Below are 25,444 nucleotides of genomic sequence, written 5' to 3' on the forward strand. Positions count from 1 at the left end.
AAAAAAAAATGATAATGACGGAGATGCTACTTATTGCCACGATGAGACACGCACACAAACACAAACATACACACAAACGCACACAGATGATGCCACAACTCATATAGAAATCTTCAACGTAAACTAAATCCCCAAGACGTGTCTCAAAGTTTGTTCTAAAATTTTATTCGCTGTGCCCCCCCCCCCTCCCCCACCCCCCGGCATCTCTTGTCTCGTCTCCCGAAGCCCTTCATGCCTCGTGATGGGAGCCCAAAGCAGAGGCCGCTGCCATTGTCCCGCCCGAGTTTATTCTTTCATCGAGAGGGCTTGGGAGTCACGTCCATCGCTCGCTAATTAGCTGACGAGCTTTATAAACCTCTTTCTTTTACTTTCCCTCCCCACCCTCCTTTCTCCTTCTTCTCTCCACCCCCCTTCTCTTTGCCCCTTCCTCCCTCCGTCTCTTATTCTCCTTCTCTCCTTCCGTCTTCTCTTTGCCCCTTTCGCCCTCCTTCTTCCTCCTTTCCCCCCTCCCACTCTCATTCTCCTGCTCTCCTTCCCCTTTTCTCTTTATCCCTCTCCACTTCCCTTCCTCCCTCCTTCCCACGCAGAGGAGTCCCGTCGCGAAGCCTCCGAGACGCGAAGGAAATACAAATCGGAAATATCTTTTTCTCTTATCAAGTCTTCACATTAGCGAGGTTTGGGGGAGGGAGGGAAGGAGCAAGGAGGGGGCGTTGGCGTTCCCTCCTCCGCTGCATTCTCTGCCCAAGTATCGGGTTGTTTATCTTTCTCAGCCCCGGGACAACAATGGCACTGAGAGGGTGAACTGGGCGTAACCAGGCCGCGATTGTGTTCACAGGCCGAGAGTGCCGCGAGAGCAAAACAAACCGACCGCCATATTGTTTTTGAAGAATCCGAGAGGAGGCACGCGTGGAGTTGCCACGTCTAATTATCATCCTTTTTTTCTCTAGAAATATCAAGCGGCTTTGAATGTGTAAAAGAAAAAAGAGAAAGAGATTAGTTGCATATTTATCATTTGTTATGCTGGCGCGTAAAAGAGAAAGAGAGGGAGAGAAAAAATAATACTTTTTCCTTTTATCTTCCTCTCTATGTGCTTGTTTTTCTTCCACACATACAAGGCCGGAAAGATGCTACAAAGGATTGTGTTTTTTTATAGAATGGCTGCTAGACTCTCATTTGGAGTATTTTCACTCTGCATTTTTGTTTTGAAAAGCTGCACACGGCATGAAGGACTTGGGTAAATATCCCCACACTTGTGTTTCAACCGCGTCGAAATAAAAATCACTGCTTCCGTGGTACAACCGCTCTTCCTCCTCCTCCTCCTGTTGTGCAACAGAAGAGCTCGTTTCCTGTATTTTCTCCTCTCATATTTACGGTTCTAAAGAAATATGGAGAAATCAAGCCTTAAAAAAAGAGAGAGAAAGTTAGAAAAGCTGACACGATTTCGGACGATCACTGAACGCTAGATTCTTGCCGCGCGCCGAACGATATGTAAACACTCAACGAACCAAAGGAAGGAGATGTGCTTCACAAGCTACTCTAAAAAAGAACTCCCGCTTTAGTGCTGAGTGTTTGACGTTCCCAGACCGGATCAGCAACCAACAATACGGGAAAAATTAATGCAAAACGCCTGTGTAAGAGCGTGATCTCTCCATACCTCTTTTATCGCCAGGAAGACACACGTTCCTCTGTTTGTTTTGTTTTGCTTCTGAATGAATAAAACTAAAGATAAAACGCGTCGGGTAAAAAAATCGAAAACAGCTTTCTCCGATTTAACAAACGTACAAAGAGGCACAAGGGAAGAGTGAAGAGAACTATATGTGAAGAAATATAGACATATAAAGGGGTTTGGACACGGTGCTTAATGATAATACACGGGCAGACGCAATACGGCAGCGTCGGGATTCTATGGTACCTGCCGTCATCCCTCTAATTGCCTCCTTCACTGTGGCCTTCCTTTCAGAGCCGTAGAGGCGTGTAAGAGGTGACTTCCGGCCCTTTAAGATGACAAGTCAGTGACAGACGAAGATGTTTGAACACCATTATCCTTCTTTTGTAAGGTCTAATCCTACACTTGCGCGAGGTCGGCCGTCTTTTTTTTTTTCTCTCTCTCTCCTTCTTCTAATTCTTCTCCCCTCTCTCCCCCTTACAAGATCCCGCCTAAAGAACCCCATCTTTTTCTTAGTTAAGTTCTTGGACGACGCAAGGAAGGAAGAAAGTCGGTTGGAATTCTTAAAAAGCTTTTATATTATTCACGGGATTTTCTGGGCATGAGCGTTAGTTCCAGCTGTGAACCCCTAACTGCCTGCCTTCATGGAAACCTGTCCCCCGGGGCCGCGTCCGAGCTTGGAAGAGGGGTGCCAAAAAATAAAGAGAGAGAGCGAGAGAGAGAGAGAGAGAGAGAGAGAGAGAGAGAGAGAGAGAGAGAGAGAGAGAGAGAGAGAGAGAGAGAGAGAGAGAGAGAGAGAGAGGGGGAGGAAGCAGAGACACAGCAATTTTGCAAAAAAAAAAAGGGGCACCTAATGCCCTCCAAACAGAGGAACGCGTCCCTTCGGCCTCCTCCACGTAAACCCCGGCATAAACCCCCATCAGCAGCTATAGAGACGTCTAAGCTCCGCAAGTTCGTCCCCGAGGAACAAGGACGACCCATTTCCACGCGACCAGGGACGACTTGGCAGAGGCAGGGCGCGACCACAGACGCCGGGGTCGAGTGTCGTCTATTATGGATGGAAGAGCTCCAACCAGTGGGTCAAGTTCCGAGTGTGGACAGATAGCCAGGTTGTCCGGCTGACTTGACACCTGTCTGCTTGATGCTGGCCTCGTGTTGCCGTCGCTCACCTGTCCGCCTCGAGCCTCCAGCGTCGGAGACACGAACACGACGAGAACTATAGCAGAACCTCGGGAGCTGGCGGTTCTGCGGACGAGGCGCTTGGTTCCTGGGTTCTACTAAATGCGATTTCTAGTAAGTTAATCTATATGAATCGTAAAGCTGAGTTTTAGGAGCAAAGAGAGAGAAAGAGAGACAGAGAGAGAGAGAGAGAGAGAGAGAGAGAGAGAGAGAGAGAGAGAGAGAGAGAGAGAGAGAGAGAGAGAGAGGAACAGGCACACCGAGAGTGACTGATAAAGGAAAAGATAAACTCCAAGCTAACCCCCCTTCCCTACCTTTCCCCCAAGTATCGGAACCCCCCAGAGGTCAGAGGTTCGGTCGAGCGTGTGGGAGCGCCGCTGGTAAGGGGGGAGGGGGTAGGATAAGGAATAGAAGGTACACAGGGTGGGGGGTTAGGAGTCGGCAACCTCGCCACCTGCCAGACGACGCCGACAAATCACGGCGATTGTGGAGTGCCAGACCGTAATGGCTACTCGTAACAAATTTACATAGGCAGTCGGAGCACCGGTGTTGCTATTATTTTTATGTAGGCTTTCTTGAAGAAGTCTCGAGGGCGGTCAGCGCGAGGGAGGGAGGGAAGGGGTGGAAGGCAATGGAAGGAAGGGAAGGGGAAAGGAGGAGGAGGAATTGGAAGGCAAAGGAAGGAAGGGACGGGAGGGGGGGAAGTTGAAAGGAGGATAGAGGAAAATGGAAAGAGGAAAGGGAAGGTAAATGGGAAGGCAACAAGAGTAGAGTAATACAGATGGGGAAGGAAAGGAGTAGGAGGAAGAAGAGAAAGTAAGTTGAAAAGAAAATAAGAGCAGGAGGAGGAGTAGGAGGAGTAGGAGGAGTAGGAGTAGGAGGAGGAGGAGGAGGAGGAGGAGGAGGAGGAGGAGGAGGAGGAGGAGGAGGAGGAGGAGGAGGAGGAGGAGGAGGAGGAGGAGGAGGAGGAGGAGGAGGAGGAGGAGGAGGAGGAGGAGGAGGAGGAGGAGGAGGAGGAGGAGGAGGAGGAGGAGGAGGAGGAGGAGGAGGAGGAGGAGGAGGAGGAGGAGGAGGAGGAGGAGGAGGAGGAGGAGGAGGAGGAGGAGGAGGAGGAGGAGGAGGAGGAGGAGGAGGAGGAGGAGGAGGAGGAGGAGGAGGAGGAGGAGGAGGAGGAGGAGGAGGAGGAGGAGGAGGAGGAGGAGGAGGAGGAGGAGGAGGAGGAGGAGGAGGAGGAGGAGGAGGAGGAGGAGGAGGAGGAGGAGGAGGAGGAGGAGGAGGAGGAGGAGGAGGAGGAGGAGGAGGAGGAGGAGGAGGAGGAGGAGGAGGAGGAGGAGGAGGAGGAGGAGGAGGAGGAGGAGGAGGAGGAGGAGGAGGAGGAGGAGGAGGAGGAGGAGGAGGAGGAGGAGGAGGAGGAGGAGGAGGAGGAGGAGGAGGAGGAGGAGGAGGAGGAGGAGGAGGAGGAGGAGGAGGAGGAGGAGGAGGAGGAGGAGGAGGAGGAGGAGGAGGAGGAGGAGGAGGAGGAGGAGGAGGAGGAGGAGGAGGAGGAGGAGGAGGAGGAGGAGGAGGAGGAGGAGGAGGAGGAGGAGGAGGAGGAGGAGGAGGAGGAGGAGGAGGAGGAGGAGGAGGAGGAGGAGGAGGAGGAGGAGGAGGAGGAGGAGGAGGAGGAGGAGGAGGAGGAGGAGGAGGAGGAGGAGGAGGAGGAGGAGGAGGAGGAGGAGGAGGAGGAGGAGGAGGAGGAGGAGGAGGAGGAGGAGGAGGAGGAGGAGGAGGAGGAGGAGGAGGAGGAGGAGGAGGAGGAGGAGGAGGAGGAGGAGGAGGAGGAGGAGGAGGAGGAGGAGGAGGAGGAGGAGGAGGAGGAGGAGGAGGAGGAGGAGGAGGAGGAGGAGGAGGAGGAGGAGGAGGAGGAGGAGGAGGAGGAGGAGGAGGAGGAGGAGGAGGAGGAGGAGGAGGAGGAGGAGGAGGAGGAGGAGGAGGAGGAGGAGGAGGAGGAGGAGGAGGAGGAGGAGGAGGAGGAGGAGGAGGAGGAGGAGGAGGAGGAGGAGGAGGAGGAGGAAGGAGGAGGAGGAGGGGGAGGAAGGGGAGGGAGAGGGTGGGGAGGGGGAGGGGGAGGAAAGAGAGAAAGATGGAAACGAATAAAGATCAACAACGAGGAAGATGAGGATTAATAATAAAAACAGTATCAATAAGAAAGGCAAAAAATAATAACGAAGGAAAAAAAGAAAAGAAAAAGAAGAAGAAGAAGAAGAAGAAGAAAGAGAAACAGAGAAGGAGGTGGTTTGCATCGCTGCCTCGATTTGCATAAAACAATTTTCCTTTCATCTAATATTTAAGGCACTGGTTTTAAGGGACTGATATTGAGAATCTATATATTTGTTTCGTACGTAAGAGTGCAAAGTAGACGGTGGATAGAGGAATGATTAAAGAAAATAAAGTAATCGGATTTGTTTGTTTGTCTGTGTGTTTGTTTTCCTCTTGGGGGAGATGGGACAGCGAGGATGATTCATGAGAGAGAGAGAGAGAGAAGAGAGAGAGAGAGAGGAGAGAGAGAGAGAGAGAGAGAGAGAGAGACGAGAGAGGATGGACCCCCCCCCCCCCCCCCCCCCCCCCCCCCCCCCCCCCCCCCCCCCCCCCCCCCCCCCCCCCCCCCCCCCCCCCCCCCCCCCCCCCCCCCCCCCCCCCTCCCCATCTCTCCTCCCATCTCCCTCCCTCGCTCCCCTCCCCCCTCCCCCCGATGAGTCACGGGGAGGGCCCATTTCTCTTCACTAGCCGCCGCTCGAAGTCCTCCGGGCGGATGCGCGGTGGCGGCGCTGCTGCTGATGGCCCTCGGCGATGCTCGTTTGATGTCTTTCTTGAGCCTAGATGCGCTGTCATAATCCCCCGCCAAAAGAGCAGCCGAGTTTTCTCTCTTTCTCTCGCTCTCTCTCTCTCTCTTTCCCTTTCTCTCGCTTTCTCTCTCTTTCTCCTTCTCTTTCTCTTTCTTTCTCTCTTTCTCTCTCTCTCTCTCTCTCTTTCTCTCTCTCTTTTGTTTTTCTTTCTTTTTTTGGTCTTTGTTTCTCTTGCTTTTTTACGTATCTCTAAACGAATATCTCAGAAAAGAAAGAAACAAAGAAGAACATGAAGAGAAGAAGAAGAAGAGGAAGAAAAAAACGGAGGGAGAAAAGAGAGGGAGAAAAAGCGATAGAAGAAGAAAAAAAAGGAGAGGAGAGAAAAGATCTTGAAAGAAGGGAAATAAGAAACAGAAGAAGAAGAAAAAAGAAAAAGAAAACAAGGAATAGAAGAATAAGCAAAAAACGCAGAAGAAAGAAGAAGAAAGAAAGAAGAGGAGAGAGAGAAAAAAATGAAAGGATTCACGCGCGGGGCAAAGGACTCGGCCGCGCGATTTTCACAAGGCGACGAGGGAGCACTTTTGCGTTTAGCGAGAGGAAGGCGGGTTAATACGCGCGTTTCGGGCGGGGGGAGGGGGAGGGAAGGGAGGGGGAGGGAAGGGAGGGGGAGGGAAGGGAGGGGGAGGGAAGGGAGGGGGAGGGAAGGGAGGGGGAGGGAAGGGAGGGGGAGGGAAGGGAGGGGGAGGGAAGGGAGGGGGAGGGAAGGGAGGGGGAGGGAAGGGAGGGGGAGGGAAGGGAGGGGGAGGGAAGGGAGGGGGAGGGAAGGGAGGGGGAGGGGAAGGGGGATAGGAGAGGTGGGAATCCAAGGATAGGGATTGGGGAAAGCGTCGGGAAGGGGCTCGGGGCAAGGGGAAAAGAGGGGAGGGGAAGGGGCCTGGGGGGTGGGAGAAGAGGCTAGGGGCAAGGGGAAAAGGGGGGGGGTGGAAGGGGGCTGGGGGGTGGGAGAAGAGGCCAGGGGCAAGGGGCCAGGGCAAGGGAGGGGCAGCGGGCGAGAGGGGGCCATGTAGATGTTATGATCGGCCGCGGTCCCTCAGGTGTCGTTCCCGCCCGCTTCATCTACACTCGGGAGGCGGCCGCCAGGGTTACCAACCGCGCCCGCCTCTCTCGCCGGGCTGGATCCGCATGCACCGCCGCCTCCGGGCTTGAGGGACTCCGCTTGAGGGCTTCCGGAGTGGGTATCAGGAGGTACGGGCTTGGTGCTGAGGGCGGGCTGGGAAGGGATTTTGACGCCGGGAAAGATTTCTTAACGGGGGGTCGCGGAGGATGACAACGCTGGCCGAGTCGCGCGCCCCTTTCGGCATCCGAGAGGTAATTTTTTTTTTCGAGAGAGAATTTTGATGCAATTAAGCATGCTATTCCATTATTATCATGCGCCCGGGTATAGATTCCTGACTCGGGAATGAAAGAAAAAAAAAAAAGAAGAAAAGTCTACACTAATTTCATTCGGCGAATTAAATGAAAAAAAAATAAAAAAAACGCGTTGGATTAGATGAAAAAAAAATCAGACAGAACCAGACAGAGGAGTTTTTTTTTAGATAGTTTCCCCTCATCTTGTCACCGCGACTCCCCTCCCTACCCTCTCTAAGCCTCCCTTTCCCCTCGTCCATTTCCCCCTCCCCCTCCTTCCTCGTCCATCTCCTACTCTCTCGTTCTCCCCCTTCTCTCCCTCTTCCCCTCCCCCCCTCTTTCCTCCACCCGTCAAGTCGCGGCCAAGAGACCCTTGCCATCGGTAACGTCTTGGCAGAAGAAATTGTCAAAGAAGAAAAAATGTAAGAATTAGCTCTTACCAGTGGCTCAAGGAGGGGGTGAGGACAGGGGTGGAGGGGAGAGGGAAGGAGGGGGGATACAGCGGATGAGCGTCCTTTCCCTCCCTTCCCCTCCCCTCCCCTCCCCCCACCTTAAACAACACAACAGGCGGGGGGAAACGAGCGAAAACCTACTTGTACAAGTATCCATCCGAGAGAGCGAGACGGTGCAATGGAAAACTCGTCTATGGCACGTCATTAAGTGAAGTTAATGATAGTTTCAAACACGTTCGCGAATTCTCTCTTAGCCGACGCCCTTCTACCCCCTTACCCCCTTACCCTGTACCCTCCCCCCCCCCTCGGCCGCAGGAGACAACTCTCCCGAAGACATTTCCTTCCCGCTAACTCACCTTGCCTACTCGTTCCCGCCGTCAGGACTTACAAACTTTCCTATTACTTCAAGACAAATACTAACAAATATACACCGAGAGAGGAGAGAGAGAAAAGAAAAGAAAAAAAAACAAAAAAAACATACACCTACAGACACACACATACACACACAAATAAAACAAAACCCATGCGCGCACAAATACACACGCATACACGTACACGCACAAACTCAATAAAACACACACACACACAAAACATAAAAGAAACTAATGTCTTTTCTCTTTTTAACTACAGCCATAATCACTCAAGACGCAGCCGAGGTATCATTGTACGAAGTCACCGAAGACAGCCTTGGTAGAAAATAGAGAAATATAGATAGATAGATAGATAGATAGATAGATAGATAGAAAGAGAGAGGGACAGAGAGAGAAGATGGAAGAGAGATGAGACAGGAAGAGAAGACAGATACAGAGAAAGAGAAAGAGAAAGAGAAAGAGAGAGAGAGGGATGAGACAGGGAAAAAAGACATACAGAGAAAAGATATCGAGAGAGAGAGAAGAGAAGAGAAGAGAAGAGAAGAGAAGACAAGACAAGAGAAGAGAAAACAAGAGAAGAGAAAACAAGAGAAGAGAAGACAAGACAAGAGAAGACAAGACAAGAGAAGAGAAGAGAAGAGACGAGAAGAGAAGAGAGAGCCCACGACCGAGGGACACAGCCTACGGCCCGCCCGCCGTCACCGCCCTTCGGAGAGGCTAAAACTCCTGTCCAAAATGGCCTCCACGCGCCTCCTCGTCGCCCTGTTTCCCGTAATGTGATTCCGGAACACAAGTCCTGTTTTCACCGTCATTTCCCTGTCTTTTCAAACGCGCATTTCGTCCCTCATTCATCCTGCTCCCCTTCTCATTCCCCTAATGTGAAAATGAGGTAAATGTAATGTCATTCAATGGTAGTTTCGCTTGTTCCCTATTTCCATCATTTATTCAGTGCCACCCCACCTCCCGCTGCCACCCTACTCCGGCTGGCCTTCACCCTATCACTCCCCTTCTTCTCTCTCTCTCTCTCTCTCTCTCTCTCTCTCTCTCTCTCTCTCTCTCTCTCTCTCTCTCTCTCTCTCCCTCTCTCTCACCCTTTCTCTTTCTTTCTCTCTCTCTCTTTCTCTGGTAGAGGTCGTTTCTCTCCTCTCTCCCCCCCCCCTCCTTCTCTTTCTCTTCCCTTTATCTCTCTTTCTCTCCCCTTTTATCCTCCTCCTCCCGTAATCTCCCCATCCTCCTCTATCACTCTCCCATTCCTCCTCCTCCTTACTGCCTTCTCTCCCCCTGTCTCTATGTCCCTCTTTCTCCCCCTCAGCACCGACACATTACTATTCTCCCCTTCCCCCCTCTCCCTATTCCATCTTTACGTCCCACCTTCTCTCCCCTCTTTCCCTCTCTCCCAATTCCCCTTTTTATGCTCGCGCTGTCGACTAATCTTCTTTTCTTGTCTTTCTTGTGTCTCGCATTTCCTTTAAAAAAAATATGGAGGAGAGAGGATGTTAAGGAAGGGAAAATATCGGCTAAATATACGGTAATTCTTCCTCTATGTTATCATTCGTATTTTTTTCCCTATCCATTTCCATATATTTTTTTTTTCTTTTCTCTAAAAAGATATATCGGCTGTAGTTCTCCGAGTTTTCTCTTTTTCCTCTCCATTTTTTTTTCAATAGTATTTTTCTCCTTTTCTACCCTATCCTGTCTCCCTCCCTTTATCAAATCCTCTTTGTCCTCTCTTCGTCTTTTTTCTCCATCTCCGACATCATCGATCATATCCTCTGTTATCGATGTCCCGCTCTCTCGCTTTCTCTTCTCTTGTCCTTTATCTTATTTTATGTTTGTTTTTCCTCTTCTTTTTTCTGTTCCCTTCTTTATCTTTCCTCTCCTTTTCATTATATTCCAAATACTCTCTATTTTATATTGCAACTACTTAATCTCTTTTCGTTTATCTATCTACCTCTGTTCTCTATTTATCTATCCCTTCACTCCCTTTCCCTCTCTTCTTCTATCTTTCTATCCTCCTTCTCCTCCTCCTCTTTCCCCATCGTTCTCCCTCTCCTTCTCTCCCTTTACCTCCCTCTCTCCCTCCTTCCTTCATCCCCAACGTCTTACCCCTCCCTTCCTGCGTCCTCCACCCCAACCCCCCCTCTCAAATCCCCCCCCCCTTCCCCCCCACTACTTTATTCCTCTGACCATCGAACCCAATTTAACAGGATATTCGAAGCGTCTCTTATATACGAAGGACATTCTAAACCCATCCACCGCATCATTCAAATTTTCTATGGACCCAACTTTCTGTGCGATGCATCTATGTATATGTCTATCTATCGTTTCTTTATTTGAAACTTTCTATCTCTCTCTCTCTATATATTTATATCTGTTTTTATGTCTTTATCTACACATTTCTCTTTGTATCTACCTATATTTACCTATCAAAATCTACCTGTCTCTCAATAAATCTATCTATATCTAAATATATTTCCAGTTATCTATCTATCAGTCAATCAGTCAATCAATCTATCTATCTGTCTGTTTACACACACACAAACACCTCCCTGTAAACATCAATATATAATATGCTGATCGAAGTTGTTCCCTGCCTGTAAATATAAAGGTAATTAATTACACTAATGCTTTTTCGGGCCTATAATAGGATCTGAAGCTTAATGGGCACTATTTTTTGTTCTATTAATTATTCATAGACGAGCGATGTACGGCCGGGCTCTAGCAGTTCTGTGTATAGCGCGGATGTCAAAAATGGATGAGTTCGGAAAGAGGCAACAGCAGGACGATAGGAGGAAGGAGAGAAAGCGTGGAATCGGAAACGAAGAAAGCTAAAACAAGATAAAGATAGTGAGGGAGATAGGATACAATAATATATTTAGATGCACACACACACACACACACATACACACACACACACACACACACACATATTATGGATATGCGTGTAAACTGTGCATGATAATTACACTAAGTCTTAAAGAAAAAAACATATAATAAACGGATATGCGTGTGAACTGTGCATGGTAAAGAGTAAATGTTATAGAGAGAAAGGAAACTAAAGCCATGCCTATTCTCGGCCACCACGAGAAATTAAAATAATCATGCAGTAGACTGGTAGTTTCCCGCCGCATGACAATTACCTTCAAGCACGCGCGCATGGCTCGGTGAGGAAAGAGCCAATCCTTCCGCGTCATGCAAGGTTCTAATAAAAAAATGAAATAGCAATAGTTGTTCTCAAGGACCTATGTTAGTGGTCTTCGCCGTATTGAAGAGAGAGGGAGAGATAGATCGATAGATAGATAGATAGATAGACAGAGAGAGTATGTGTACCTCCTCCTCCTCCTCCTCCTTCTTCCTCCCTACTCCTCTCCCTTCTTCCTTCTCCCCTTCCTCCCTCCTCTTTCCTCCTCCTCCCACTCCAACCTCCACCGCGCTTCTTTGACGAAATTCACTTCCGAATCGACATGGACGAGAGAAATTGTTGCATGTTTTGATAATGTCCCGACGGAGGAAGTCTTCCCGCGAAGTCTAAAGAGGTCAAGAACAGAGATAAAGAGGGAGGGGGAGCGAGAGCGAGAGAGAGAGAGAGAGAGAGAGAGAGAGAGAGAGAGAGAGAGAGAGAGAGAGAGTGAGAGAGAGAGAGAGAGAGTGAGAGAGAGAGAGAGAGAGAGAGAGAGAGAGAGAGAGAGAGAGAGAGAGAGAGCGAGAGACGAGAGAGAGAGAGAGAGAGAGAGAGAGAGAGAGAGAGAGAGAGAGAGAGAGATGAGAGTCTTTCCCGCTAAGGCGTTACATGCGTCGCGCCGAACCGAAAGTTCCGAACGGAGGCTTCGAAGAAAGAATGAGAAAAGAGGTATAGAAAAAAAAAATGTCTTGGAAAAAAGAGTAAGTACAAAGAAAACTGAAAGATAAAGAGAATATATATAGGGGTTAACTAAAAGGGAAACCTAATGCTATATATATATGACGGTTCGGTCGTAATTACAAGCGCACACTCACATACACGCAATCACGCAGACCAACACTTAAAGACCTACGCGTTTTCACTTTTTTTGAATATTTAAAGAGCATATCGAAACAAGTGTGATGCCAAGTTGCCGTTAAAAAAAAAAATCCGGAGAATTCAAAAACCGTACGCACATACCCCTCCCCTGCCCCCTTCAAAAAAAAAAAAAAAAAAAAAAAAAAATGAAAAAGAGAGAGAGAGAAAAAAATAAATTCGGAATGGGGCGCATTTCAATCGGGCAGATGACGTGCCGGCCAGCTCGAAATCAAACTTAAAAAAGGGGGGAAAATATCCCATGATTAACAATTGATCCAAAGCCAACTATGAGAGCCCGCGGGACCTCGAACAAAAAGGTGTTCATGATACCGCAGTTTCCTGCTCTAAATTGGAATTTTGAATGGTTCCCAAAAGACATTATGGAAAGGAAAACAATAAATAACAACACGATATGACTAACATCGCCGCCAGTAAACGTAATCCCATCATTCGAGAGCTATGGAAAAACATGGGACGGAAAAGGGTGAATCCACAGACAGACACACAGACGAACGGTGTATGAAAATGTATGCGCTCTGATATATATATTGACATTCATGTATTATATATAGGTATATATATACAGATATAGATAAATATATAAAGATATATGTATATATGTGTATATATATGTACATACACACACACACAAACACACATATATATATGAATGTATATATAGATGTATATACATTATATATATGTATATATATATGTATATATGTGTGTGTGAATGTATATAAATATATATAAATACATACATATTTATATATATTTAAATAAATATATACACACACACATTTACACATACAGATTCTATATACATGGCTCACATAAACATACACGTGCCAATCCACAGAGAAAAAGCGTAATAGAGTTAGATTCCCGGGCGAAGGGGAAGGTCCCCGAGTGTTGAATAAGGCAGGATCATGATCTCATTGGTCGTGTACAAAGCAGCTTGGAAACAAATGACCCGTTGCCCCTGAGCCTTCCTCGGCCGGACAAATTCTCTCCGCGGACCCAAGTTAGTAGCAAGCCACGTCGAGGCCTTAAGGGCGACCCTGCGCTGACCTAAGCCCGTCCCTTTCGACCGTACGAGCGCGCCGTGGTCGAGATCCTCTTGCGGGGAGGCGAGTGTAGAAATGCTAAAACTAAAGACTCACCGACGGCGGCCACAACGAAGCTACAGCAGATGGAAATATGAATTGAGATCCCGGGGGCTTACGAGGGCTCTGACAGGATATTCTCGAGAAGAGCCCATACACTTGCTGCCACGGACGGTATATTGACGATTAGAAAAGGGCCTCGGGTTCCCAGGTACCCCCACCCCTCTAGTGAGGCTGGCGACAGGCTGCGTCTCTAGGGCTTACATTTTTTTTTCTCTCTCTCCTTTTTATATATATATAAAAAAAAAGCATATGGACACGAATTCCGGTAAGAAAAAGATCCTCCAAAAGATGGCATTCCACGTCAAAATAAGTGAAGAATGGTTGGACGAGGAGGATGGAGTGACCTGCTTTATTCATCCAACGAGAATACTGTAGGAGGGGAGAGCTTCCATATCCTGAAGCCACCGGTATGCAGCCAGGTGATCATATTGTCCAGTCACAACTCCAAAGCAGATTTTGAGGTTCGGGGAAAGAGAGAGAGAGAGAGAGAGAGAGAGAGAGAGAGAAAGAGAGAGAGAGAGAGAGAGAGAGAGAGAGAGAGAGAGAGAGAGAGAGAGAGAGAGAGAGAGAGAGAGAGAGAGAGAGAGAGAGAGAGAGAGAGAGAGAGAGCTAAAGAAAGAGAAGAACAGAGGTTGGAGAAAAGAGAGATGGAGAAAGAGAGGGAAAGAGAAAATAATAGCAGTTGGATGAGAGATAGAGAGAGAGAGAGAGAGAGAGAGAGAGAGAGAGAGAGAGAGAGAGAGAGAGAGAGAGAGAGAGAGAGAGGGAGAGAGAATATTAGAAGTAGAAGAAAGAGAGATCTGTCTGACTGATTTTGAGATATTTCCCTCGAGTATAATTGTCTATAGTTCTTCCTCCTCGCTTTTTTATAGTTCGATTAATGGGAGAACTCGGTCGGAAACGCGATCGAGGTGTATTGTTTTAGGACGCCGTTTTATTCTTAATTAATATGCAGATATACATGATATATATATTTATATATATGTGTATAGATTTATATGTATATATATGTATATATATATACACATACATACACACACACACACACACACCAATATATATATATGTATATCCTTCTGTATGTATTTATGCATGCGTGTGTATTTGCACACACACACACACACACACACACACACACACACACACACACACACACACACACATACACACACACACACACACATACACACACACTTGAGCGCGCGCGCATGTATATACACAAAAAAGAGAAAACCGTATAACGGCATCTTTGTTTTTTTTTCAACCCCCTTCTTTTACGAGTTCTAAAAGATGGAATTTATCCCCCCTTTCCTCTGTCAAACATCAACATAATGTTGCCAACAATGGAGAATCTGCTAATGAAAAAGCTTGCGTCTCAGTGATTAAAAAAAGCTATTCACATTGTGGGCATTGTGGGTAGAACTCCCCCCCCTCTCCCTTCCCCTTTACCCCCACCTCCCCACCCGTCTCCTTCCGCTAAGGAGTCTCAAGAGAAATCCCGCGGAAATATTGTCTTACGTGGCCATAAGGCACAACTCGAAAATAAGAAAGAGGGAAAAAAATGTACATTTGTCCTAGAAAGCAACACGGTACATTTCCAAAATTTGTTTATGTTTATGGCTAGTTATGTGTTCCCTTTTTCCTGTTGAAAGCATCGTGAGTGACCGGAACCCGGGATGACTGAGTAGCAAGCAGAGATAATAGAATAATAATAATAAGAAAAAAGAGAATGCTAATGAAGATCCTAATGACTATGGCTATCAATAGTAGTTGTGAACTCACAAAAAAATAAAGGATATTATAGAAATGGTCAGTAACATACAATAATAACAATGATAACAATAATGATAATAATAAATAACAATAATGGATAATAATAAATAACAATAATGATACTAATGAATAACAATAAAGATAATAATTATACCAATGACAATAGTGCAAACAAGCGCAGCAAAGATTCCAGCGCCGCCAGGACCCGGAGTGCGGGCGACGGCACGAGCAACGACATTCTGACGGCACATTGTTCGTGTACGTCTCGCACTAGCATTCAATTTTTGGCACTGCGGTTCGAAGCTGGGGCGGGGGGTGAGGGGTGAGGGGTGGGGGAAGAGTGGAGGGGGATGAGGGAGGGTAAGGGAGCGGAGGGGAGGGAGGGAGGGAGGGAGGGATGGCGTGTGTGTGCGAGGGGAGTGGCGGCCGGTAGGGGGTAGGGGGTGCGGACAGACCTATCTTTTGTGTGGTTTTTACATGTACCTCCTCCCTCCCCTCCCCCCTCCCTTTCTCTCTTGATTCTTTGTCTTAGCGCATCCGAGCATGAGTCCTTACCCGGATGTCGCTTTAAGGGAAAGGGAGGGGCAGGGGAGGGGAAAGGAAGAGGAAGGGGAACGGAACAGAAGTAGGGAAACAAACAGAACCACAAGGATGGAAGAAAACAAGTGAACAGATGTGCGCGCGCGTGCGTTCGCGATCGTGTGGACAAGAGGAAAAATAATTAAGCGAAAAGACGCGATGAATATACATTTTTCCATCTCTTTCACTCCGTAATAAACGCATTCTGCTCCGGATGAGGTCTGCCATGCCAATCACGAATCGAAGTTTCTCCTTCCTCTGTATCGCTAATCTCTCTCCTTCTCTCCCTCTCTGCGAAAGGCGTAATTCGCTCTTAAATCAAACCGGATAATTACTGATTCTCAATAACTTTGCTGAAAATCCTACTTTACTCTCTTTCCTCAAAGCCTTGTCATCAAAGCCTTAACGACGGAAAAGCACTGACACAAAACATTCAAAAGTTTCCGTGTATTTTAAAACCGATTCGAATGCCGAACGTTTCCTACATCTACGATTTCTTCCTCAATGCCGGATAGTTCCTCTACAACAACGAATTTTCTCCTCAGGCCCCGTGAACAAAAGCGTCAAGGCTCTGCAGCAACAAGTCCGTGCTCGCGCGCGCGCTCTCCCTCCGATAAGAGCCAGCCATCAGCCGAAGCGAAGACGTCGTTGGCGAACGTAAACAAATCAGTTCCGAACATTGAGAAGCAGTTTGTCTCGCGGCTTCGGAGGCGGCGGAGGCAGTGTCGGACGGTTAAAAAGACCCAACGAAGCTCAAACAGGTCGTTTTGTGGGTGTAATGAGGCGGTCCCACCCTCCGCCGCCGTCTGTCCCGCCACCACTTGCCTGATTAAAACGGACAACACGCTGTAACGCTGCTGTTGCTGCTGCTGTTCTTGCTGCTTTTGGGATTGTGTTGTTGTAGTACTGAAAGGATTTGCAGTTTCTGCGTTGCGAAAAATAAAAATGTGATGTAATATGTTCCCTTATACTTTTTCAATCCACAGGCGAAGAACGAGACGATACAAAGATGATGTATTATGTTGTAAAGCGTATAGACTATATGTATTGTCTTGAGATGCAATACCCTGTCGCTGCCAGGCGTGGAAGGGAATGCCATTGGCACTATATAATTTCTTTCAGCTACGATAAGCAATATAGACAAAGAAACTGCGGTGGTTGGAGTAGACAGCCTTGCGCCTCGAAAGGCGGTTAGCGACGACAGCGGACGATACATGAATAAAATGAAAGACAGAAAACAAAATGGCAATCGAAACATTGCGCCGCAGAAGCCAAATTGAAAACACGAAAAGGGGGTACTCACCTGTCGATGATGACGGGGTCTGAGGGCGTCTCGTTGCGGTTTCCACAGCTCTTCTTGTCACAGCACCGGCTGGAGGAGAGAGAAAGAGAGATAAAGGTAAGACCACAAGGTTATTCTTCGTTCATTAACACAGTATAATACGATGTAAGATTTGCCTCCGTGTATGTGTAATCCAATTAAGATTAACTCGGAACAACGAGACATGATTAAATCCATGCGTTCATCCTTTCCTTGACCAAACCCACGAGACCGAACGCGAGAGCAGACATGGCGAAGACCGCAAGGCTTTGACAGGATTTATTAGCTCCTCCATATTAGCACAAGACCGCGTGAACACCTGGACGTTAATTTCTCCAGCGTTAGAATATCACGGTCTCCCATTTGGCTCTGTCTGTCCGCCTGCCTGTACGTCCGGCCGTCTTTGACACGCCTACGTTATAAATCTGCAAATCGTATTACGCCGGACTGCGATACGTCAATGAGAACTTGCAGGCACACATATACGCCCCGTCGTAATATGAAGGAGGTCCACATGTAGCCAAAATGAACAAAGGGCATTAGGGGGCCCGGCGTAATCCAATTCTGGTAAGGGCTCTTGAACCGTTTCAAAGGACGTGCGCATATGACCCTAAGCCGAATTAACCCTTTATTGGGATCCGAATCGCGAGGATAAGATTCCGTATTGCATTTCGCTCCCATTCAGTAAGATTCAGTGCTAGTTTCGATCCTTGTGATGTGGTAATATCAATGTTTTAGTTCCCATGGGGTAGGGCGAGCGAGGGAAGAAAGAAAAACATGCAAGGATACCTCTTCCCTCCCCCTCCTTCCTCCCTCTTCCCCCTCCCATCCTTCCTTCCTTCCTTCCTTCCACCTTCTCCCCGCTTCCTACCTTCCCTCTTCGCAACCTTCCCCCCAAGCCCTCCCACCTCCCAACCTTCCCTCCACCCCCTCCCTCCTGACCTTCCCTCCACCCCTCCGCCCTGCTGTAATCCAAGAGGGCCGTGCACAAGACCGCCGCCGTTGGCACGACCTCCCGAATAAGGCACCGCCCCCTTCGCCTCCTGTCGGGCGATGAGCTACCGCGCAGACAGCCACGAGGGCCCTTCAAGCGGTTGGAGAAGGGACCTCGTCCTGGCAGACAGAGTGCCCTTCATCTCGTGGCCGCAGGAGGGGGTAGGAGCCAAGGGTGGGTGTAGGATGGAGAGTGGAGGACGGGGAGGGAGGCGGTAGGAGGATGAAGGATGGACGATGGATTGTTGAAGACGGGCGGAGAGAGGGGAGGAAGGAAGGGGAGACGGGAGGGGCGTCGGGACGGACTCGCTCTGGGGGCGCTGCCCTTCAACGCCATATTTTTTTCGTGCGCGGGATTTGTTTGTGATTTATGGGCGGACAAAAAGTGAATGCGATTGGTAACGGAGAACAGCAGGATGTTGTTGCGCGGCGGGGGAGGGGGGAGGTCCTGAGGGTGGGGGGAGAGTAGTAAAAAACGGGTGATGGGGAGACCTGTCGTCGCGGGATATAAAACACTAAAATAATGGGGAGGATATCGGGATGGGAAGATGGAATGGAATGGCACGAAGAGAGAGAGAGAGGGAGAGAGGGGGAGAGAGAGAGAGAGAGAGGGAGGGAGAGAGAGGGAGAGAGAGGGAGGGAGAGAGAGGGAGAGAGAGGGAGAGAGAGGGAGAGGGAGAGGGAGAGGGAGAGGGAGAGGGAGAGAGAGAGAGAGAGAGAGAGAGAGAGAGAGAGAGAGAGAGAGAGAGAGAGAGAGAGAGAGAGAGAGAGAGAGAGAGAGAGAGAGAGAGAGAGAGAGAGAGAGAGAGAGAGAGAGAGAGAGAGAAAGAGAAAGAGACAAAGAAAGAGAAAGAGAAAGAGAAAGAGAAAGAGAAAGAGAATGGAAGAAAGAAAGAAAAAACAAACAACCGAACAGATATATAGACACAATAAATAAACAGAAAAACAAACAAAACCCGAATCAGACAGAAAGAGAAAGAGAGAGAGAAAGAGAATGACTGAATGCCAGGAAAATAGAAAGAAGTGCGACCATTCGAAATTATTGCAATGGGAAAAGCGAAATAGGATCCTTTAATATTATAAGGGACGAGATAACCCTACCGATGTGTATGGAAGGGGAAAGTGTGCTATGGTTGTGAGAGGCATAGAATGAGGGCGAAGGGTAAGCAGCGATGAAAGCAGAAAGAGAGAAAAGGGGAGAAACGGCACAGAAAAGCGTTAAAAGGAAAATAACGCTAATAATCACTGGGTTAAGATGAATGAGAGATGGGGAGGTGTTAATGCTACAGGGAAAGGTAGGGGGCAGGGGAAGGGGCAGGGGCAGAGAAGGAGGGAGGGAGGGAGGCAAGGGCACCGAGGGAACATGTAGGTACAGAGGAAACATAGAACAGCATACATGATATAAATCTCAACTGTTGAACAGGATGGAACAGAGAGAGAGAGAGAGAGAGAGAGAGAGAGAGAGAGAGAGAGAGAGAGAGAGAGAGAGAGAGAGAGAGACGAATGAGAGAGAGAGAGGTGATAGAGAGAGAGAGAGAGAGAGAGGAGAGAGAGAGAGAGAGAGAAGAGAGATGAGAGAAGGAGAAGAGAGAGAGAGAGAGAGAGAGAGAGAAAGAGAGAGGAGGGCGTGTTAACAATGCAATAAATTCGCGCACATCAAAGTCTACCAAATAAAGGTCGATGAGTATGTAGTGCCATGCGGTCGTAAACAAGGCTGCAGAACTCGACGACCGCATGACACTCACGCACGACTTCATGACGTCTGAATTTCTTTCTATTGTTGCTCATTCAAACTTTATTTTGTCTCTTTTTCTTTTTTTCAGACGCTGTTGATCCACTATGTTATTTATAGTTCTTGCTGTGTGTGTGTGTGTGTGTGTGTGTGTGTGTGTGTGTGTGTGTGTGTGTGTGTGTGTGTGTGTATGTGTGTGTGTGTGTGTGTGTGTGTGTACTTATGTGTGTGTGTGTGTGTGTGTGCGCGCGCTGTCTTCCCTTAGAATTTACCAACACGTAGACATTTGCTCGAGATGGGCTATAAATGTACGAATAAAGTCAAAACAACTGAAGAAAAACGAAGAAAAAGGAAACGGAGAAGAAGAAAACGAAACAAAGACGAAATCAGCATAATACACAATAGCATCGGTTCCCATAGAACCCAATAAATTCACATAGAACCCAATCGCCTTTCACAGAATCCAATCGCCTTTGCAACTATCCCAATCCTACCTATGAAATCTCTTTACGCCCCCCTACATCTGCTATTCCGTCATGGCCGCGGCACCTGTGATGTTGGACAGGTACGAGGAGGAGGAGGATGCAGGCACATCACAAATAACTAATTCTGTCCATGTTTAATCCTCTATGATGATAATAATTACGTTATTGGCGTCGTAAGGACCAATTTGTGACTTACGAGAGGATCGCGTGAGGACCTTAAAAGAACCGCTACAGTGACGCTTAGGCCAAAATTATTCGGGCCGGACTCGGGATAATCGCCTTTATAATGGGATGCAATAAAGCCGGTTTTATAACCTCGTTTGATCGGAAAATGGATCTTCCAGCCTGGAGAGCTATTGCCCGGTAGGAAGCAGGAGGAGGAGGAGGAGGAGGAGTGGGGTGAGGGGGAGGAGGAAGGAGGGAGGGGGAAGGAGGTGGGGAAAAGAGTAGGAGAAAGAGAGAGAAAGAGAAAGACAGGAGAAGAGAGGGGAATAGTGAGATAAAGATAGGAAAAGAGGAAGACGAAGAGGGGAATGAAGGATGAGGTGAAAAAGGAATAGTGAAAAAAAGGAAAGAATAAACGGCAGGTAGGTAGGTAGAGGGAGAGAAACCAGAGCTAAAACCAAAGAAGAAAAAAGAAATAGAATAATAAGAAGAAAAATGAAAGAAAAAAAAACAAGGAAAAAGGAGAAGGATGAGGAAAGGAGGAAGAGTATTTAGGAAAAGATTAATCAGTATTTTGAGAGTATTATACGAGGGGTCATAAGGATAAATTGCGCCTTGATAAATGGCTTCCGAGGGTCATGCACTCTACCCATTAGCTTTCTCCGCATATCTGAAAACAATTAGCGATCCGCGGGTTTCGGTGATGGATGGGCGGAGGGCGGTGGGCGGAGGCGGTGGGCAGAGGAAGGAGGGCGGAGGGCAGAGGAAAGAGGGCGGTGGGCAGAGGAAGGAGGGCGGAGGAAGGAGGGCGGAGGGCAGAGAAAGGAGGGCGGTGGGCGGAGGGCGGAGGGCGGAGGGCGGTGGGCGGAGGAAGGAGGAAGGAGGGCGGGGCAAGGCGGAGCGAGGTCACTGATGGGCTGACCTTTTTCGTCGGCTGTTTAATCGCTTGACCTTTTTTTGTTATCTATTGATTGACCCTTTGACCTTTTTTTTATCTATTGTTTGATTATTTGATCACTCAGTCCTTCATATTTACTTTTTATAAACTCATCTGACCTTTTAAATCTACAATGAGGAATATTTCCAAAGAGAAAAATGTCAACAAAAAGACGAAAGAGAAAGATTAACAAAAGACACAAAAAAAAAGCGACAAAAAATAATAAAAATAAAACAACAGAAAATGAAAAACCACTTCTTAGAGATAATAAAACTTCCTTACCAGTCCCTCCCTCCCTCCCTCCCTCCCTCCCTCCCTCCCTCCTTTCCTCCATCCTCCTTCACCCCCCTTCCCCTCCTCCCTCCCCACCTTAGTCCCTCCCTCACTTCCCCCCTCCCCTCCCCACCCCCACCACGAACAGCGGCAGCCCGAGAACGCGCGCAACATATATATACATATATATATATGGCACCGCTATAAAAAATTGCAATACAGCAAGGAGTTCTGGAGCAATTAGAGGCAAGCATCTTAAATTCGTTTTAGTGCCGCACTTAAGAAGGATTAGCCGTGCAATGGCGTCCATGGGGGGGGGGGGGGAGGAGGAGGAGGAGGAGGAGGAAGGGGACGTCTATGGGGGGGGGGGAGGAGAGGAGGAGAAGCGGAAGGGGGAGGAGGGGGAGGGAGAGGGAGTGTCTGGGGAGGAGGAGAAGAGGGGGAGGGGGAGGGGAGAGGGAGTGTCTGTGGGGAGGAGGAGAGGAGGAGGAAGAGGAAGAGGAGGAAGAAAGGAGGAGGAGGAGGTTATGTGACATGGGGGAGAGAGGGTAACAAGGGGGGGGGGGGGAGAGGGAAGGGTGCCCGGAGGGAAGAGGGTACGAGGAGAGAGGGACGTGGTAGGGGCGCCAGGGAAGGGGGTGGGGAGAGTGATGGAGGGGGTCCTGGGGTCTAGTCGGGGTCTGGCTGAGGAATTCGAGTGAAGACAGGAAGAAGAGGAAGAGGAGGAAGAAGAAGAAGAAGGAATAGAAGAAGCGATGGAGAAGGAGATGACAAATAATAATAATAAGAGGAATGAGAGGAGGAAGGAGAAGAAAAGCAAGGTGACAAATAATATTGATAAGGAGAATGAGAGGAAGAAGAAGAAAAAAAAAAGACAAATTTTAATAATAATAAGGAGAATGAGACGAAGAAGGACACGTATCAAAACAGGAAGAAAAGGAGAAAGCAGGAAACGAAAAAGAAGAAAGAAAAGGAAGGGAAAGAAATAGAGAAATCTTCTCTCTTCCCCCTCTTTCTCCCCCTCACCTCCTCTCTTCCCCCTCTTTCTTCCCCTCCTCATCTCCTCTCTTCCCCTCCCCCTTACCCCTCTTCCCCCTCCCATCTCCCCTCTTCCCCACCTTCCCCAAGGCAACAAGCTTCAGCAGAACGTATACACAGACAGGCGTGTGGTTAATTCAGCCGGCGCGTGGGTTAGCCGATCAGCCTTGTAGGTACGGACAAGGAACAACAAGTTTGTTATGATAATTCGGAGGAAAGGGGGAGGAAGGGGGGGGGGAAGGGGATAAGTGGGGGGGGGAAGAAAGGGAGGAGGGGGAGAGGAGGGGGGAGAAAGAGGGGAAGGAAGGAGGGGACAGAGGGGGAAGGAGATAAATGGGGGAAAGAAAGGGAGGAGGGGGAAGAGGGGGAAGGAAAGAGGGGAGGAGGGAGGAAAGGGGAAGAAGGGGAAAGGAAGGGGGAGTTAGGTGAGGGAGGAGGAGGAAAGAGCTGGAAAGGAGGGGGCAAAAGGGAAGGAAAGGACGAGTAAAGAGGGAGATAGGAGGGATAGGAAGAGCAAAGAATGAAAGAAGGAGGAGATAGAAAGAAAGAAGGGAGAAGAGTAAAAGGAGAGAGAAATGGGGGGTGAAGGAGAGGGAAAGAGGGAGAGAGAGGGGGGGGAGAAGGTGGAGGGAGGAGGGGCCATGGGTGTGTGTGCACATTAACTAATATCTTGTACAAACATGGACAGGGCGATGTCATGATGTACTTAATGATACCTCTGCGGTGAGCGAGGACTTTGGCGATTGATAAGTTCTTTTTCCTTTAATGGTCTTTCTTCTTATTATTCTCTTTCTCATTATCAATATCATCATTATTATCTTCGTCTTCTACTTCTTTTCCTTTTCGCTTTCTTCTTCTTCTTCTACTCTATCATTTCTTAGCGATTCTTTTCATTTGTCTGAGCGTATTTCCTCCATCTGTATCTCTCTCTCTTTCTTTCTTTCTCTCTTTCTCTCTCTCTCTCTCTCTCTCTCTCTCTCTCTCTCTCTCTCTCTCTCTCTCTCTCTCTCTCTTTCTCTCTCTTTCTCTAGCTCTCCTTTTCTCTCCGTCTCTCCCCTTCACCTCCCCCCTCCCTCCCTCCCTCCTCATCCCACTATTATTCCAATACTACAATATTTTCTTTCCCGCTTCCCCCCCCCCCCCTCCCTCTTTTCTTCCCTTCCATTCCTCCTCCTCTTCCCCTCTTCGCAGCCCGGGGCGAAGTGTCCAATCAGCGGCCTTTTCCCCTCTCTTTTAGCGAATTGATTAATTTGATATGTAAAGAATACCCGTATGTTTCTGTTGACATTCTATGGCGCTTAGAGAAGGCGGACCAACTCGCTTCTTTTGTCCGGTTAAATTGCTCGATTCCCGATGAGTTTAAAGACTTTTTTTTATATATATTGATTGATTGATACGTTTGTTTTGTTTCGTTTCGTTTTCTTGTGATGTTTATTTTGGAAATTAGAAGTACAAATATCAAAGTGTATTTTATTATTATTATTATTTTTTTTTTTTATCTTTGGTATCGATGCTTACTTTTTTTTCCCTGTATTTTTTTTTTTTCTTTTCCTTCTTCCTCTTACTCTTTTCCTCTTCCATTTTTTTTTGTGAACAGGATTTGCGTTTTATTCACTCGGTCTCTTAATTAATATATGGTTCGGATTAAAACAAAAATTAAAATCCTCGCTCGTGTAGACTGAACGATCTCCTTTTTTCCGATCACTACTACTTCCTTACTTTATCTTATTTTATCTTTCTTATTACTTTTTCCCGTGTTTGGATTATCATTTTTTTTCGCATTTCTTATTTATCTTTCGTATAATCTATCTTAGACTTAATTTTATACATGGAGATAGTAGTGTTATGCGGTATAAGTTAACATTTTTGTTATTGTTATTATTATCATTATTATTATTATTAATATTATTATTGTTGTTGTTGTTGTTGTTGTTATTGTTGTTGTTGCTGTTGTTGTTTTGTTGTTGTCATCATTTCGTTAGAATATCTCGTTCGCCTCCAACATACACCATAGGGGGAGGGGGGGACCATACACCAGAGGGGGAAGGAAAGGGAAGGGGGGAATGCGCCGTAGGAGAAAGAGGGAAAGATGGACCAGAATTCGGAAGGGGGGAGGGGGGGGAGGGAGGGAAGGGAGACGGACCGAAGGGCGGGAGAGCCACCTCGCCCGGGGCCACGTGGCAGGTGTTGGTCTTAAATACCAGTATTACTCCACATATGGGTCGCATTCTGTCGCCGGCCTGTAGGATTAGCCTTATCCAAGGGCGCCGGTCTTTGTGCAGGGGCCCGGCGCACAGCAGGGAGGTTGGGGGGTGAGGGTGAGAGGGGGGGGAAGGGTAAGGATGAGGTGGGTGAGGGTGGGTGGATGAGGGATGGTGGAGTGGTGGAGGAAGGGGTATAAGGGCGGTGGATGAGGCAGGGCAGTGGATGAGAGAGCGAGAGAAAGAGAGAGAGAGAGAGAGAGAGAGAGAGAGAGAGAGAGAGAGAGAGAGAGAGAGAGAAAATATGCAGAAAGCGAACGAGGAAAAATAAAAGAGAATAAAGGCATCATATACAAGCCAGATGAAGAACACGGATGAAGGGAAACACGGAATAATGTCCTTTCAACGCCCCTCTCTTCCCCCCTCCCACCCCCACCCACCCCCCACCCCCTCCTCCTTCCTCCCCGGATCCTCGCCGTAATATAAAGACCGCAAAGACAAATTGTTTTCCTCTTTTCCCCCTCTTTTTGCCCTTTTCCTTGAGTGATTCCTGATGTTCGCGGGATCTCAAGGAGTGATCATTAGGGATTTCGTGTCCTGATGGCTGTAATCGCCTACTGATACACCTATTACATACGATGGTCTTTGAGATTGAAAAGAGGGGAATGGAGAGAGAGAGAGAGAGAGCGAGAGAGAGAGAGAGAGAGAGAGAGAGAGAGAGAGAGAGAGAGAGAGAGAGAGAGAGAGAGAGAGAGAGAGAGAGAGAGAGAGAGAGAGAGAGAGAGAGAGAGAGAGAGAGAATGAGAGAAAGAGATAAAGTGAAAGAGAAAAAGACAGAG

The 25,444-nt window shown here is 48.0% G+C and overlaps 1 protein-coding gene across 6 annotated transcripts in view; it reads right to left on the reverse strand.

The window, feature by feature from the left end:
* The window catches only part of LOC125031086 (transcription factor collier-like), a 161,284-nt gene that overhangs the window by 72,286 nt on the left and 63,554 nt on the right, over window positions 1-25,444 (reverse strand). For all 6 annotated transcript variants that reach the window (XM_047621564.1, XM_047621563.1, XM_047621566.1 and 3 more), the window contains exon 6: window positions 16,764-16,832. In XM_047621564.1, the coding sequence (XP_047477520.1) occupies window positions 16,764-16,832 (69 nt within the window). The remainder of the gene's footprint in view (window positions 1-16,763; window positions 16,833-25,444) is intronic.

The sequence above is a fragment of the Penaeus chinensis genome, chromosome 12 (assembly GCF_019202785.1).
Source record: "Penaeus chinensis breed Huanghai No. 1 chromosome 12, ASM1920278v2, whole genome shotgun sequence".
NCBI lineage: Eukaryota > Metazoa > Arthropoda > Malacostraca > Decapoda > Penaeidae > Penaeus > Penaeus chinensis.